General features: G+C 41.6%; 1 protein-coding gene across 2 annotated transcripts in view; it reads right to left on the bottom strand.

The window, feature by feature from the left end:
- LOC138201346 (neuropilin-2-like) overlaps nucleotides 1-16,606 on the bottom strand; it is a 91,287-nt gene extending 74,681 nt beyond the window's left edge. For both annotated transcript variants that reach the window (XM_069154756.1, XM_069154757.1), the window contains exons 1-2: nucleotides 15,578-16,606; nucleotides 4,218-4,398 (exon numbers count right to left, since the gene is read on the bottom strand). In XM_069154756.1, coding sequence (XP_069010857.1) covers nucleotides 4,218-4,398; nucleotides 15,578-15,653 — 257 coding nt within the window. In that variant the 5' untranslated portion in view covers nucleotides 15,654-16,606. The remainder of the gene's footprint in view (nucleotides 1-4,217; nucleotides 4,399-15,577) is intronic.
- Nucleotides 16,607-17,563: the final 957 nt, after the last annotated feature.

Below are 17,563 nucleotides of genomic sequence, written 5' to 3'. Positions count from 1 at the left end.
ATATTGGATGAGGAAAAGTAAATGATAAAGAGAAGAGTAGATGGATAGAAGGGATGAGGAAGATGAGAAAATAAGAGGAAGAGAGAAGAGTGGGGGAGTGTGGCATTTGGCTGGCTGTCGTTTTCTGATATGCAATGCTGATTAATGATCTGGCATCTAAAAGACTGGCACATGGCACAGTGAAGAGGACGAGCAGAGTAGAAGGAGGGTAGGGAAGGGAAGAAGAAGAGAAATGAGATGGAAGCAGAGACAGGAGGTTGAACAAGATGAGACCGGACGGAGCAGAGCGGTGATGAAGAACGAGGTGGGGCGGGGTGGGGAGAAAGAAGGTGGCACTGATGAAGTTGCAAGAGCAGATGAAAGATGATAGATGGGGTCCACTGGGCAGTGGTGGTTGGGGATGGAGGGGGGGAGGGGGAGAGGGGGATGAATAGAGGGACGAGAACGGGGAAGGAGCCAGGAGGAAAGAGGAGAGGAGAGCGAGGGAGAGGAGGTAGCTGTCAGGATGATTTGAGCCTGCCCTCAACGGACCCTGACGCTGCACTTTTTCCCTAAGCGGCAGTGTGTGTGTTTGAGAGAGTATGTGTGTCACTCTGTGTGTGTGTGTGTGTGTGTGTGTGTGTGTGTGTGTGTGTGTGTGTGTGTGTGTGTGTGTGTGTGTGTGTGTGTTCTTTCCAAACACTCCAAATAGAGATCTTGCTCTCAGAGACAGAGCAGTGCAGTGAGCTAAGAGGAAAATATGAAGGAGAACACCTAACCGCCACCTCCAAAGGCTACGTACTGTAAACTTTCAGGAAAATGTTTGTGTAGCTCTACTTTGACCTTCACAATCTCAGAAGAGGAAGCCGCTTCATTCAAGAGAAGTGCTGCACCTCTATTATACCAGTACAAAAACGAGCAATTCTGGCTTTTCAGTTCAGTGAAAAGCACCATGACAAAAGAACAACATCTAAAAAACTGTCAGAGAACTGGACTTGTTGCTGAATTCATTTTACTGTAATTTGCATTGCTGAAGTGATAGTCTGACATTTTAGGAAATAAGCTTTTTTTTTTTGCATTCGGAGACTCCAGGACGTCACACTCTTTAAGTAACGCTCTCCTGGCTGAAGCTTCATATCTAATGCACACATAATGTGGCATTAATTATAATCTTCACAAGAAAGCAAATGAGCGTGATTTCCCAACTCAGGGAAACTCAGGTAGAGTCGGACCATTTCTGTATCTTTCTGAGACTGACCGTCCAACACTCACACCCACTTTATGCCATGTGACGAGGAGAGAAAATACCCTGTGTTTGAACTTCTTCTCGTAGTTTTTTTCATTCATTACATAACTATTTTTCATCCCTTTTTGTGTGTCCAACACTGTCAATATCTTCCAGGAGAGACACATGTTCAAACAATATTGCGTCTCGCCGTCTTCCAGGACAGCTGGCTTTACCATTTTGTAACAACGATACACACGTTTGTATTTCCTGCACAATTCCTACAAACCCTACAAAGTGCGTTTAATACAAGTGACACCAAACATAAGCCCTTGGTATTAAATATAATTTATCATATACAATAGATGAATGAAGAAGGCACACATAGTGACACAGTGTTCTCTGTGTGTGTACCAGTCTATCATGTGGTTAAGACACATTCAGGATTTTCCATCAAACACACACAGGCATGACAGCAGGTTTACAAAAGAAATCCGACACTTATGATGGATTGTTGTGGCACCACGGTGACTGTCATGTGACAGGAAAAAGGAAGTCATGTTGAGTCATGATTGGCCAGCGGTACAGTTATCTTAGCAGGAGCAGAAGCTCTTTTTTGATCCGTCAGTGTTCCTGTTAATCTCTCTGAGTCTCCTCAGCTGTTTCCCAGCACTTACATTTCTGCTGTATATGAATCTTAATGAAAATATCTCTCTTTTTTTCTGACTACCACTTCATCAATTTTGACTGCACAGCCAACAGGGTGCTTGACAAAATGTGATGCATTATAGATTCCAGATTCCCGTCTCAAATTGTAATCAGGACCATAATAGATTAGACTGCTTCATTGTACGGACATAATACAACAATTTGTGTCTGAACATGCAGATTCACAACAGTGCAATTTAGCCTATTGTGTGTGTGTGTGTGTGTGTGTGTGTGTGTGTGTGTGTGTGTGTGTGTGTGTGTGTGTGTGTGTGTGTGTGTGTGTGTGTGTGTGTGTGTGTGTGTGTTTAATCTATAAACTGAAGATAAAGAGCAGCATTCTGTTTCTCTAAGGTATATTCTGCCTTAGTATATAAACATTTGGATAATGTCCCTATGACAATATTAAATGACAAAGACATTCGACATACAGAGAAAAGAAACACTGCTGAGTGTGTCTCAGGGTTGTTGCTGACAATCACTGGGTAACCACATAAGTCCCCCTCCCTCCCCAAACAGACACACACACACACACACACACACACACCCTCAGCTTCTTCTCCTTGGCCTCTTTGCCCTTTGAACTTAACGGCTCAATTTCAGCCTACCGTTGCACACACAAACACACACATTCACATACAAACACACACAAACACAGACTCACACTCAGGCCATCAGGCGCCTGTGGACCTAAATAGCTCTGCGCGGTAGGGCACTTGTAAATAACAGCCTATTAACCTTGAGATTTTACCACCAACACTGCAGATGTCTCACTCTTACTGCTGTGTTTGGATGATGACTTTTCAGAAAATGCTACTTGTGATTACTGTGAGCGAACTGAAACTAAGAAAATATTTAGACACACCACAAAAGATAGCCTAAGACTACATATACACTGTGCATATACAGTATACTGTAAGCTTGCACCATAATAAATAAATCAGAGCCTGTTGTTTCTTGTATTTCCTCCTCCTGGGAAATGACTGGACTTTAAATGGATGTCAGAAATTCAAAAGGGAAGGGGGCAGAAGAGGTGGAAGCAGCTGAGAAGCAGAGAACAAATTTAGACAGAAAGAAAACGCGTCTAATGTAGCCTATCCAACTGAATGTGGAGTAAAACTGTAAAAATGACAAGGACGGGGAGACAGACGGAGAAGTATGTTTTTCATTTATACAGCACAGTGCGAAAGAAAAAGCAAAACAGAGCAAAGCACAGCAGGCCTTTTCAACCTTTCAGCCTTTCAACAAACAGGCAGCCGGTGAAATATTGATGCTTCAATTCCAACAAAGAAATGTCTGAATGATTTTGGTACATCTGAGTGGGGAAATTCACCTATCTATAATTGATACGGCTGAAATGTTAATAGCTGGATAGGGAAAGCACCAGAAAAGAGACATAACGGGAGAGGTTGGAAAGTGGAGGTGTGTGTGTGTGTGTGTGTGTGTGTGTGTGTGTGTGTGTGTGTGTGTGTGTGTGTGTGTGTGTGTGTGTGTGTGTGTGTGTGTGTGCTTGTGTGGGGGTTGTCTGTATTTCTGCCTGTGCCAGTGGGTTTGTAGCCTTTTACGCTCACAGTGTCCCCAAAGGTCTCTCCTCTACTGTGTGGGATGCGTTCACCCTTGACGCGAGATGAGAAACAGCTTGTAGTTTCTTGTAAAGCACATGATAGAAGGTTTCAAAGGGTATTGTATGGGAAAAATATCACATAAAATATTCATATGTTTGTGTGTTTTTCTCATACACAAACTTTCCATATGGCTTTTAAAACGTTACATTTGCATATAATTGCCTGAACTTTTTGCCTGCTATCGCATACCACAGTTGCAGCATTTTTCCATAACATCCCAGCATGCACATTTGTCTCTCAGTCTGTCTTTACTTCTGCTTGCTATATTTTTATTTCATGCTGCATCTCTGTGAGCCTCTCGAGCAACCGAAGCCAAACAGCCCAAAACATTGATGGACACCAAATCCTCTAATCTGTGTTAATTCTTCCAAAGTGTGAAAACCGTGCTGGAACAGTAAATGTGTTGTAATTAGACTTTGATAATTAGAGACAGGGGACCGAGGGTGGTCCCAAAGTGATTATTATGGGATAGCTAAAGCCAGAGAAACAGGAGGAGAGTGGGCTGAAGTTCACCAGATACGCCCAACGACTCTTACAGAGGCAGGCTGGTGGAGACACAAACTTGAGGGAGACAGTGAGTGAATCTTTCCTTAGTTTCAATTTTTCACGCAACTTAAAATCTTTAATCCACCTTTTTCCTCGCTTGCTCTTTTAACCATGTCATGCATGCATGTTGCCCTTACCTGCAGTCCAGCTTCTCTATTTCAAAGTGCGGGTTGAAGTTGAGGACGATGCGTTGTGAAGGCTCTGGGGCTGTGATGACCCAGCGACAGTTCTGGTGAGGTGGATACTCCAGCGGGTAGCCGGGGGTGGTGATGTAGCCGGCATCGCTGGCGTCTAAATATCCGCCGCATGGCTCAGATGCTGGATGAGAAGAGCGATAAGGAAGAAAGGTCAAGTAGAAGCAGTAGCATGTTCACTTTTAGGGACTTTGGTCCCCTATATTACCTTGTGTATTAAAGAACTCTATCTATTCAAGTACTAAACGTGTTCAAACTTTGCTAAAACTGATGTGTTTACTTAATATTTTTACATAGGTTAATACACAGGTTCACAAATTGGAATAAAGTTATTGATTAGGGTTTTCAAATGTGATAAAACAGCCAACAGACAAACAAAATGGGAGCATAGGAGAGTAGATGTGACATTGGTGAAGAAATAGATTTATATTGACAGACAAAGAATATTTCATTTCGAAAGCAAAACACCAATGAAGAAAGACTATTCAGATAAACCTACTATAACAATCTGGAACTATACTACAGCAGCGGATAAGTCTAGTATCATCATGCCCATCAAACCGAAGACATACAAACTCATTCAAATGAATTTAAAATGTATTTGTTGAACATGCATGATTTCACAGTGTAAGCGCAGATAAGAGTTGTGTTTTCAAAGACAGGATATGAGAAACAAAAAAGTGTGTCAGTGTCTCTGTATGTGAGGTGTCAAAGGTCAACGCAGCATCACGATGCACAAAGACTTAATTCTGGTCCAGGAATACACACACACACACACACACACACACACACACACACACACACACACACACACACACACACACACACACACAGCCTTCCAAATGCCACAGTTACTGTCACAGAGCGGATCCACTTGTCAGCAGTCATAAGTCTGTGCCCTGTCACAAACAATACCACTCATTCAGGACGGCAGACTTAAATGGGTAACTCATACGTGTCTATAACACCCAGCAACATAACACACAATTCTACTGTATGATATCTATGGCATCTATTGTGCAAAGCACTGTCCACCCGGTTTGATGGACTGTGCCGCTGTCAAAGTGAGCTGAACTTCTTCATTGTGTAAAACTTAAGTTCAACCATAATGGTGGACACATGATTAATACAACCTTTGTGAAGTCCAAGCACTGCACAGTTTAAGCCAGAAAAAGGCAGAAAAGATTCAAGTACAGAGGTTCTTAGTTTGCTAACTTAACAGTTTTACAAAATCCCTTCAACAATTTAATACATGTAATATAAGTAACACTATGGCTTCCAGCACTTGCAGAAAGATTAACTATGAGAGAAAATTCATAATAAGTGCGCTGCTTTAAATAAGACTCGTATTTTAAAATTACTACTGTATTCAAGCAACTTTGTCTATCTCCAACAAAGAATGTTTGATTTTCTGCAAATATTTTGGAAAAGATTATGACCACAGTGAACCAGGTTGTTCTAATAAACAGCATCTGTGATTTCCGGCTGCTTGATAAATACTTGGCCGGTAAGCAATCCCAAAGATAATTTCCTGTTTTCGAGAGAAAAGGAAAACAAATTCACCATCAAGCTCCTGACGGTCGGTATTATACTTTCAATCATGGCTAAATATGCCTCCAGAAACCTGGCTCAAAAGATTTTAAAAAAAGGGAGGAAAATATGTGTGAAGGGGTCACGTAACTTATTGGTCTCGCCCGCCGCGCTATGACGTTTTATTTATTGCCACTGTGCTGAGAGGGGTGACATAGCCAAGTCAAACTACTCAGCAGAATACAGCATGTTTTAACGCTATTAATAGACTGGCTACTGTAAACCTACTCTGAGAGCAGTCACACATGCAAACATTAACACACGCAGGCGCAGCATAAACACTTTATCAGACACCAGCTTCAAAACGAATTCAAAGTCATGGTCAAACAAACATGCCCATTTAAAATCACACTATTTTTTGTACCATGACTCCAAAATATGCAAGCACACAGTCTGATGCATATCATACATTTAGGAGTCAGCAAGGGGAGATTCAAGTGGAGGTCAGATTTCAGCACTCAGCAGACAACGTGATTGACACTTTGGCATCTATATCTGGTGTCTACCTCACTCTGTCTGCAAACAATTAGAGATCACCAGTCTGTATCTCGCTGTCTCCTGTCTGCCTTTCTCCCTCGTCCCTCGTCCCTCGTGCTGTGAGCCAACTAGTTCTGTTTATCTCACTCCTTTCTGTTTCCAATCTCCCTGGTGATATACAGTAATACAGGAGTAGAGTTACGGGGGCTATGTAACCCAGCCAGATGCATTTCATCTCAACACCACCTGGATTAGTGTTTAACCACTCTGGAATCTCACAGCGGCATCAGCCAAACACCACTTTTAGCACAGCGCTTAGCTAAACATATCTTACAAAAACTTGAGGAGAGGTGACGCAAAATCAAGGGTTGACGTAGAAATCTAACCGATAATAACCTATTTCTTGGGGATTATAATACATATTATGAAATGTGTGAGGGAAATTGCGACTCCATTAGGTTCCATCCCATGAATTGACTCCGGTACAGGTAGAGGTTTATCCTGTCTATGTCAGTCGAGGACTACATTACTTTATCCTTGGCTTCAAATTCAACTCACTTCCAGCTACAACCAAATGACTGGTGGATAGAGAGTGGGTGGACACAATAACATGAGCACCTTTGCAACCATACAGCTCAATAAAATCTACCTTAGGAGCTTTTCTCAGTCTGTTCATCCATTTTTTTTTTTTCTCGAATATTTTGGCTCAGTCAAACTGCCCTCTCTCTCTCCCTCTCACCTCTGGCACACAGCCGATAAAGACAGCACCTCCAAGAGTCTGATGAATAAGGCCGGTGTGATAGTGAGGCAGGCGCTGTGCGTGCAAGAAGTATTGTGTCTGCTCTACTTTAAGATTCTATTCATCTCCAAACATGCACACATGCAGAAAGTCGTTCGCCGATTATCGCACCCAAACAGGGCAGGAAGTGACACGAGTGAACGCGAAAAGTGCATGGATGACATCCTCCTGCATGAGGTGCCAAATAACGTGACTTTGAGATTGTACATACATATATAGACACACATTGTAATGTCAAGTCCCTGCAGTGAAAAGCCGGTATATAGGAAGGAAAGATAACTGCTATCTTTAAGTTTGAAAACAAGAAAGAGGAGAAACAGCGTCCAAACCTTAATCTATAGCAGTGCTAATTTGTATTCCACAATGCATGCTGGGAAGGAACGTCAATGCGCGTGAGTCACAACAGAGGAGCTGCTGAGTTGGGCAATAAACTTGAGTTCATGTCAAGAATTACCAAACAGGTAAAAGACAGAATCATCCTTTAGCTGTCCTTTAACTTTTGCTTCATCATAGCCGAGCCCGCTCCAAGCAGCTGCAGTCCATCCAGTATGGCATCGTACTGGACTCTGTCTAAAGTGATGAGCGGGTACTTTTATAAGACAAAAAGCACAACATCAAAACATCACCATACTCTTTGTTTCGGTGTGTCTGTCTCTCACACAAACACCTCCTTCCTCTTGACCCCAATTTTTGCTAAATACTTTTCTTTCGACCACATCAGCATGTGTGATCTTCAGGGAGAGGCTGTATCTAGACCACATATTCACAACAAATGTGCACGCACAGACCGCTGAACATCACTTATCCCATTTATGGCTTAGACATTACTGAATTCAGACCACACACACAGACACACACACACACACACACACACACACACACACGATAAGCAGCAGTAAACGGTGCTAAGCAGTCAAGCAGGGATATAAGACAGGTCACTGCAGTATTAATGGTTCTCCGCCACATTTGGTATTGCATCCTGATAACACCTATTCAGCAACTTTTCTCCACACGCGCAAACCTCAACACACACAGACACACACACACACACACACACACACACACACACACACACACACACAGATGCACCCATACAGAAACGTAATAAAAGCTTTCCACAGTCCCAAACATTTGCAAACACACTTCTGCATGAAGCTGCTTTGCACAATTGAACTAGATCCTTGTTTGTTGGCCCCAAATGCAAATGTTCTGACCTTGTTTCTAAGCTCTATTACAGATTCATTTCCCTCCCGAGGGAGTCTGATTTGACTCAAAACAGACACTTTTCAGGCTGTAGCAATCGATTTGCAAGTCTGCAAGAACTTTTGCAAATATGTTGGAGTCTGCATTTATTTCCACTGGCCTGACCTCCATGATGAAAGCATTAATGGTTTAGGAAGTGTTTGTGCATGAAAGTGAGGAAATGTGTCTCACCCAGCTGACCAGAAAGCATATTAAGAGGGGGGGCTATCAACTTATCATCAACCAACACTGGTCACAAATACTCCAAACAGCACAGTGAGTTTTGTTTTCTCATTACTGTGGCCTTGTGGGAAACAGGTGCCTGAATTTAACAATCAATATATTCTGACCAACTGCATCAAAGCCTGAGGGGGAAAATGTTAATTTCCCCATTGATTTCTATGCATTTCTTGACTATTTGTAATGCATGCAGTGGAGTGGTTTGGTTCAAGCATCATGGAGCACTCACAAAAGGCTTCAGGCATTGTTTCCTTAAATGGTGGAAAATACAGATGCATTTGTAGTAAAAAAAAAAAAAAAAAAAAAAAAAAAAAACTTTTGTGTGGCTCTGGGAATATGAGAAACACTGAATGTAACAAACTGAAATGTATCGTTTGGATCCAAACTAAGGTGCTTTTAGTCAGCGAAACCTGGGCAACCTTCAGGAACGGACGGAGAGACGAGTGGAAGGGAGAAAGAAAAAGGCAGAGCAGGATGAAAGTCAGAAAGGGAGAGTAATGCCAGAACATCTGTCTCTCATCATCTGAAAGGAGAAAGTCAGCAGCTCAGAAAAGCTCGCTGGACAGAAAATACAACACACACACACACACACACACACACACACACACACACACACACACACACACAAAGGTGGAGCTGTGTTTTCCAGGTGCCCTGTATTAAGACACAGTGGAAAACTACAGACTGAGTGAGCGTGTTTGTATCTGTGTAAAATAGAGAGAGATGGTGGACGACTACAAAGGATCTGAGAGAGAAAAAAGAGCGATGGAAAGAGAAAAGAGAAGATGACTCATAAAAAATAAAGCTGAGTGTGTGAGACATAAAAAGTACCAACATAGGAACAAGCTTTTCAACTCAGGCAGAGGTCAACGCCACTCTGATTGCCTCCCTACACACGATGTTTGTCACCTGACGGGATGCTCCTGCTTCTACATAAACACATGTCATTTGGGGGCACTTGGAGGGACAGTCTTACACTATTAACTAAAACCACAATGGCCTTTAAAGGGCCTCTGTGGTGACCCTGTATTTATGCACTAATTTTCAAGTTAATCATTAATCAAGCAACTGAACATGGGAGCTAGTGTGGTATTAAACCTGCAGATAATTCAATCTGCTCTACAAAAATAAAGGTTAAATAAACATGTCTAATGGTGTATTCCTGGCACCCTAAAAATCATCTAGACAAGTTTTATTTGGAGACTTATCTTAAGAAATGTTACACACACCATGGAAACAAGCTATCAAAAGAGGATAAAAACAATGTGGCCTACTGTTAAATGCAGCTCATCTTTGCCACATTGTTGGATTTTAGTATAAAAAGTGTTGCATGATAAAACTGCTGACTTCAACAAAATCTTTATGAATGGAGCCTGTTATCAGTTACCCTAAAGTACTGAAGAGTTGATTAGGTGAGGAATTTGTGTTGATCAATGGACAATAAAGCTGCTGTATTCCTTTAAGCTATTGAAAACATAGGCAGAAGAAGCCTACTGAATCGTATGCGTCAGTCTTTTAAGATGTGCATGAATGAGTCACTCAAACAAGTCATGTGAATGGGTTTCGAAGAAGAAAGAGAAAACAGATTGACAGAGTCAGAGAGAGGGGGCAGAATGAGAAGAAAACAATGAGTGGTTGAGACAGTAAAGAGATTTTCCCACCGTGGCGAAGCGGGCCGAGAAGAAGGTGAGGGAGGTTTCTTAATCGGGGTAAGGGAAAACACTAACAGAGGGAGGTGTGGAGAACAAGACAGTGTGCGCTATTAAAGAAGAGCTGAAGCCCCATGAAAAGGGGGGGAAACAACAGGATGATTCAGCGTGAAGGGAGAAAGAAAAAGGAAAACAACCTGTAGCCTTGCACCGCACCGCTCTGGAGGGACTTCTGAGGACGCAGAGGGCTGAGCCAGCACACACACAAACATTTATTCTGTGTGAAGGTTTTAAAAAGAAGTGAGGACAGGCAAATATCCTCATTTGAAGGATTCCCATGATCCCCGCTTCCCTCTGAGGACATTTGTTCTTTGCGAGTGTACAAACAGAAGAACACACGCTCGCAAAAACGCTGATCTCCCCATCCTCTCTAATTACTCCAGTCATTACCAATGGCCAATGAAGACACTAGAATACGAACAGTTTACTAACGACATGATAACTGTAATTAGAACATCCTGCTGGACCCACTAATTGTCCTTTCCCTTTTACAGAGGAGAGAGAGACACAGGGAGACTGTGCCAAAGGTTAATTGGCCTAATGCTTATTCAGTCATTATAAACTAGGTTGTTGATATTAGTGGAGCAGCCCCTGCGTTGCTATAGGCAATCATTATTATAATGATTGAAACACTAATATTTGATTCCCGTGAATCTTTTTTTTTTTTATGTGATTGATAAATAGATTTATTTACATGATAATTCAAAAGAAAGAAAGAAACCACAACAGTCTGAATCAGTAGATGAATAAAGATAACTCTTAATCCTGACACCAGGTGGAAAACACCTGCTAACTGCAGGATAATTAAAGTGAAATCAGTTTTGAAGAAAGTCTCCAGGAAAGTGTCACCTCGCAAAGATCAGCATAATCAGTTGTCACTTAAAATGATTTACCTGCAAGTCTAATAATCACAGTCAATTTTTTTTATTTTAGTTTACTACTTTCCTTAAATATATTCAATGAGGTCATTGAATATATTTGCCAAGAGGTCATTGAATATATTTAAGGAAAGTAGTATTAAAACTTTTAAATTTGACTCAAGTCACTTCAGAATTGGAAGAAAATGGTTTGTGCTATTTAAAGTCAAAGCACCCCCTTTAATTGTCATGTAATTTGATTCTTATCGGGATCATTAAATCAAAAATTCAATGTTTCACCTTCAGTGTATCATAATCAATACGTTTATGAAATAATACACCTTGGCAAGAAAGCCTCCTGTGCATGACAGAGAAGGGGAATAAATCTGGGTTGGTTTACTGCAGGTGGCTCCACTCAACTACTGCTTCACACTCTGCTGCTTTCCTCTTATTTCACTAATGCCCTGTAATACTCTCTCCCTCTCCCTCCCACTTTTGCACTCCCAAACGCTCACTATTCCTCGCTCGATCCATCTCTTTGTCTTGCTCTCCATCTCTCTCTTTCTCTTTTTATTGCTTCATTGCGTCAGTGTGCTTTGCAGGGAGGAAAGTTCACAAATGATGTTTGTAAAGCATCCTAAATAGACTTTATATTACAACTTCCTCCGCTCCGTATAAATTCAACACATCAGACAATGCAGTGGTAATAAAGAGCAGGTCAAATGGGACCAAGAAGCAATCAAAGAAAATTACAAGAAATTACAAGAAATACACAGACAAACATTAAGAAAATGATTCGAACGTAATGGCCCTTTCCTTTCATAGCAAGCTGCAATATATCTTTCTGTTTATACTGAACATTATTTACTAACTCTTTTTAAATGTGTAAATTTGACACAATCTTCCTACAGTGTGCATGATTTAAATATCCTTAAAACTCAACAATGGAAGGAACAAATACAGGTAAAATCATATTTCTAGAACATCTGTAATATATCAAAGTAAAAACTGATCTTTTTCTAATGTGAATACATAGAATGACATGGTTTGTGGGTTTGTGGGCCAACTCCGTATGTAGTGAACAAATGTCATTTGTTCACAAATGTCATGGAGGAATTGTTTTATTGATGGCCAACTGACACTTGCAAAGCATCATGACCCACACCGATGTAAAATCTAATTAAACAAGCAGACCCCATGGGGCAACACAGTACTTCATTATGTTAGATGCGCAGCTGAAGCTTCAGGCTAGAAAATAACCAAGTCACACTCGTGACACATAGTGTACATAAAGTTATGTAGAAGCAGAAGCCTTTTGATCCTGCAGTACAATGACCAAACAACAAAGGAAAACAGAACTGATGTGTAGTCATTTGCAGAATTGAACTTAAAACTATGTCAGACTTATTTACTTCCATATTAAGATGGAGTTGTGGATTTCTTTACCCAAAATTCAGCCCCTCTGCTTCAGACTTTAATCACTCTGAGTTGGTTGAAGCACTCAAAAACGTTCCCTAAACCAGTCCTTAATGCATACCTGTGGGCAATTCTCCCCACTGTTACAGAACTTCTTACACTCTACATCATGGTGATCCTGTTTCATCATCCAGCATATTTCTGCAGAGACACTATAGAGGCAGACAGCTGGTCTTGAGTGGCCAATTATGTCCGTTTATCTCCCTTCCAGGCACAGCTGTGATCAAACGGAATGAAGAAACAGGATCAAACAGCGAGGCTAAAAAATCATTCTTCCGTTTCGTTCACTTCTTCTCGCAGCTTTCCTCTGCCTCTTTTCTGTCTCTGTCACTTCCTCCCTCTGTACTTCCATCCCTCCTGTCTCTCGCTATATATACACTTCTTCGCCTCACTCTGCTTTCCTTGCTCATCTCTGGAGACAACAGAGCAGAGGCATCTATAAAAGTTTACTGCTGAGGAAGCTTCGTTCTGCATAGCCCACTGCTGTGAATGTGTGCTCCAGTGTGAACCAGTGGGGAGATCTCGAGGGGAGCTTGAGGGAGTCCCCAGAAAAATGAAGTTTCACATATCGTCAGCAGATATTCTGCTTTCAAAAAATATCAGAATATCTACATGTCTCCTAATAAAACAGGTCAAAATATGCGGTTTGTGGGGGCCTTCCAAATGACATATTAGGCTTTACTGTTTTATAGTAGTGAGGATATTTTTAGGTCATTTGTACTGAAGGGTAAAAAAAAAAAAAGATTGGTTTAAATGGTTAAAAAAAAAAACAATAATGATTGCCAGTAGGAAATAGAACAAAAAAAACTAATCAATGTTATCAAAGTCAAACACTTCACTCATCTACCCTGAATGCCACAGTTCCCATGTAAATGATTTCTATGCTATAACACCCTCACTCAGTACTTCCTGCTTTGGTGCTGAATGTAAATATGATAATCAAATAGTCACAGTTACTAATTATTTGTAAAAATCTAAACATGTCGAGGCAACATCTCTTCATCGTGGCCAAAACAGACTTTCAGATTTCATTAAATGTAGAAATATCCAGAGGTTCATTCTGTTGCACAGAGTTTCTCACAGCAGAAGTTAATGTGAATGCCTCCACTGTGTTCTCTACACTGTGGCTCTCCAAAACAACATTTGGCAGACGGGCAACTCAATCCAAGTCATGAGATCTGCAAAAGCCCTCCTGAATAAGAGCTCTCCTAAATCAATAAAACCGAGAATGCAACCAGTTTCTCCACAGCTACCCTTTTTCATTTCCCTCTTTTGACAATGTAGCACACATAGAAATGTATCTCAAAGCAGAAAGTGGACTTTAAGGAGAGATTGAAAATGACTCTCAAGTCTTTTGCATATATAGAGCAATGAGAAACCATAAGAAAGGATCATTATGTGGTGAAAATGTGGTCGTCACGCACCTGGTTTAGCTCGTCAATCTCTTTGAAAGCAGACAATAGTCTATTTTTGCAATAAAACATCACCAGAAAATGTTATGTTTTGAGATTTTCAGGCCCATTTAGCTTATAAAACAGCTAGTCCTGATTAGGTGTCGTCGGCTAGACGTTTTAACTTCTTTATAAACGCACGCCTGTGGCATAGCAGCAATTAGTATCTCCTTGGCCTGGTGTCGGGTAGGTTTTGTTTTAACTAAACAGAATTAAAAGATTTCCTGTGCATCAAACTCACTTTTCGGTTTGCGCGTAAAGATTGTTTGGAACCACACAAAAACCTACTTAAATCAATTTGAACGCTTGATTTGTCTCTTCTACTTTCAATAAAGAGTAAAGCTCAGAGCTTGTGACAAAGACAAACTACTGTTGGAGGTTATACAGCTGCAAATACCGTCGCACACAGACTTAGGGAGCGACGGACCTCCGTCGCTTGAGTCGTTGGAAAGGCAGTGGAATCGGACCACTGAGCGCCGGACCTGACCTCCGTCAGACGGAGACAGTAGCCCGGTCACATTCGCCGCCGCCACCACCTCTCCGCACAACTGGCAGTATTATTTAAAACGACAGCCATGCAGTCAAAGCAGCCAAATGTCTACTGCCAGTCTTTCAGTAGAAACTATTTCGAGGAATATTGCAAGGCTGCATCAGAGTGGCACATTACGCGATGAGGAGCGCGATAAGGTCAATAATAAACTCTATTGAAGCTACCCTACAGACCACTGACACTAACATTCGTCCAGACAGGAATATTATAGAAAAATTATATTTTATTTTTCGTCATTTACCATCTCCCCTGTGATCGGTCATTGATTCAGCTGCAGATTAAAATCCACAAGATGTTTTTCAAGGCAACACGATCAATATCGATTCTAAACCAACATTCAAACATCTGAGTTCGTACGGAGTGAAACCAGCAGTGAAGAGGAACAATGAGAACATAGCTTGTAGTGATCATACTTTAACTGTAAAATCTTGTTTCTTCGATAGAAATAAACGATTTCGTCAACATGTTGTTTTTCTCACTTTTACACATTTTACCTTTCCGCATCTGTGACCGAGGTCGGCCGAGCGAGTTGGGTCAGCTTTGTGGAGTTAATACAACACCATTCTGCACTGCTCTCCCTCCTAATTGTGATCAAACTAAACTAATCAATGTCCCTCAGCACTTCAACGCATTACTTGCAAGGGAAATGAGACTGAGGTAGCCCCAGCAGTCACACAATGTGTAATACATTTTTTTTGTGTGTGATTATTTTATATTCATTTAAAATTAACAGGAAAACATTACTTTCTCTCGGTGAAAAAAAACATATATCTGCTGTGTTTATTAGACTGTATTGGTGAGCTGGACGGGGGAAATTCCCTCTCTCTTGCTCCTTCAGAGAAGCGGTTAATTTCCACCTAACACCTAATGTGACACTTGTGTTTGAGCGGGCAGAAAAAGTGTCAAACTTACCCCCTTCGTCTGTTTTTACTGCTGAAGGCAAAAGAAAAGCCAGTATACATCCACAGAACCATGTGAATAAATCCATCTTTTTCCCTCCGACGTGTAGAAAAAGTCTCTTTTTTCTCCTCTCGAGTGGTTTTATTCGGTTTATCTGCAGTCCAAAGTCCTGTCCTGCCCTTTTCCACAGTTCTCTATTTCTCACAAACACAAACTACAGCCCAAAATCCCAAATGCCAGATTGCGTTCACCGGGCTCTCCAAGAATATCACGCTGGTTCTGATGCACAGTTCGTACGAGTTGTGTCAGTGTTTGACACTGCTTATTCTCTCGTTGAAACCAGCCGGTGCAATCAGTGCAGGGGGATCTAAAATCAGCGTAATTTGTACTCTAAATGTACTTTTAAAGCCGCGAAATCCATTGCGGTGCGCACAGTCGGCACCTCGGAGTCCCTCTGTCAGTCAAAACGCGCGTGGGAATATAGTCCTTGTCAACACAGCTGACAGACAAAATCATAAATTTCAAATAAACTAGAAATCACTGATTGTAAATGAAAAGGACCACCAGAAACAGGTGCAGACAAGCTTTAAGTCTGATGAAAAAAGGGGGGGGGGAAGTAACACGTGTCTTTCCTTCTCGGATCGATAGAATATCCTCAAATCTTTTTCTCTGTCTCTGTTTACAAGGGGCGCGTTTTCTTTGTAAAAGCACAAAGTGTTTCCCCATGGACTTCCCTCTTAATATTCTGTCCGAACAACAGTCCCTTCTTGCGCCAAAGATGAAACAAGATCTCCTGGAGGATGGAGCTCCGGTTTGCGTGCGTAAAACTAGTCAGGAGAAAAAAATAAACGTGGTTGCCTCTCCTCTGTCCTCCTGCGAAACTGTGCGGTTCGTCAGGAAAACACGCTCTTCTGTGTTCACGCTCTCTCTCTCTCTCTCTCTCTCTCTCTCTCTCTCTCTCTTTCCCTCTCCCGGCAGGCTCGTGCAGTGCGCTCCTTCCACTCGGATCTCCGCCGGGTTTGTGGCAGCGAGCAGGACTGCTCACTCAGTCCCCTGTCTCCGTGTGCTTGCACGGCGTGCGCGTGCGCGTGTATCGGATTACAGTAGGCACCTCGGCCCGCCTCCATATAGCCCCTCGCTGATTAAAGAGTAGTTTCATCTCCCTCTCACTCCCCTCTCTCTCTCTCTCTCTCTCTCTCTCTCTTTCTCCCTCTCTCTCACTCTCTTTTTTTTTTTTTTTTGCCCGGCCATCACTTACCCTCCTACATATCAACTGTCTCCCTTTCTCTCATTTTTACCAAATTTATTTCTACCTTTTCCACATTTTCATCCACTCCTTCTCTTTCTACAGTATCTCTCCACACTTTCTTTTGCCATATTTTTTTTTTTTTTACTTCCTCCATTTCGTGAGAATGGAGGAGGGTTGACATACGAAAGGCAGAAAATAGAGGAAGAAAAGAGGTCCACAGCACAGCTTTATGAGCTTTTGAACGGGATCCTGGTGCTGGTTTACAGCATTGCAGGGTAAAAAAAAAAAAAAAAAAAAAACTGACCGTGCATGCCACTCACATATAGAAAGTAGACAGATCTTACTTAGTAATAAAGTATCAACAAATGCTTTACTAATTAGCTTGTGATGAAGAATAAATGATACATTTTTCTGGAAAAGATACAGATTTACTTGTCATGCAGAGCAGCCATTTTAGTAATAATGTCTGAGGTGCTGGATGCAAAAATTCACACACCTTTGTGCAGGAAACACTTGTCTGCAAGCAAGGGTTAACCGCTGTTTACCAAAGGCACATGGGTCACTGGTGAACAGAATTTAAACAAGAGGTGGAGAATAGATTGCTATACAATGCGCACACACACACACACACACACACACACACACACACACACACACACTCATAGATAAACACATTTGCAGCACAGGCATAGACATGCACTGACCCACACATGGTAATGGAGTTGAATGACAAGGTGACTGAATTTCTG

Source organism: Embiotoca jacksoni, unplaced genomic scaffold, assembly GCF_022577435.1.
Source record: "Embiotoca jacksoni isolate LCO1_2020_lvr unplaced genomic scaffold, fEmbJac1.0.p SCAF_2, whole genome shotgun sequence".
Lineage (NCBI taxonomy): Eukaryota > Metazoa > Chordata > Actinopteri > Embiotocidae > Embiotoca > Embiotoca jacksoni.
The sequence above is the reverse complement of the archived record's forward strand: the minus strand, read 5'-3'. Positions and strand labels throughout refer to the sequence as shown.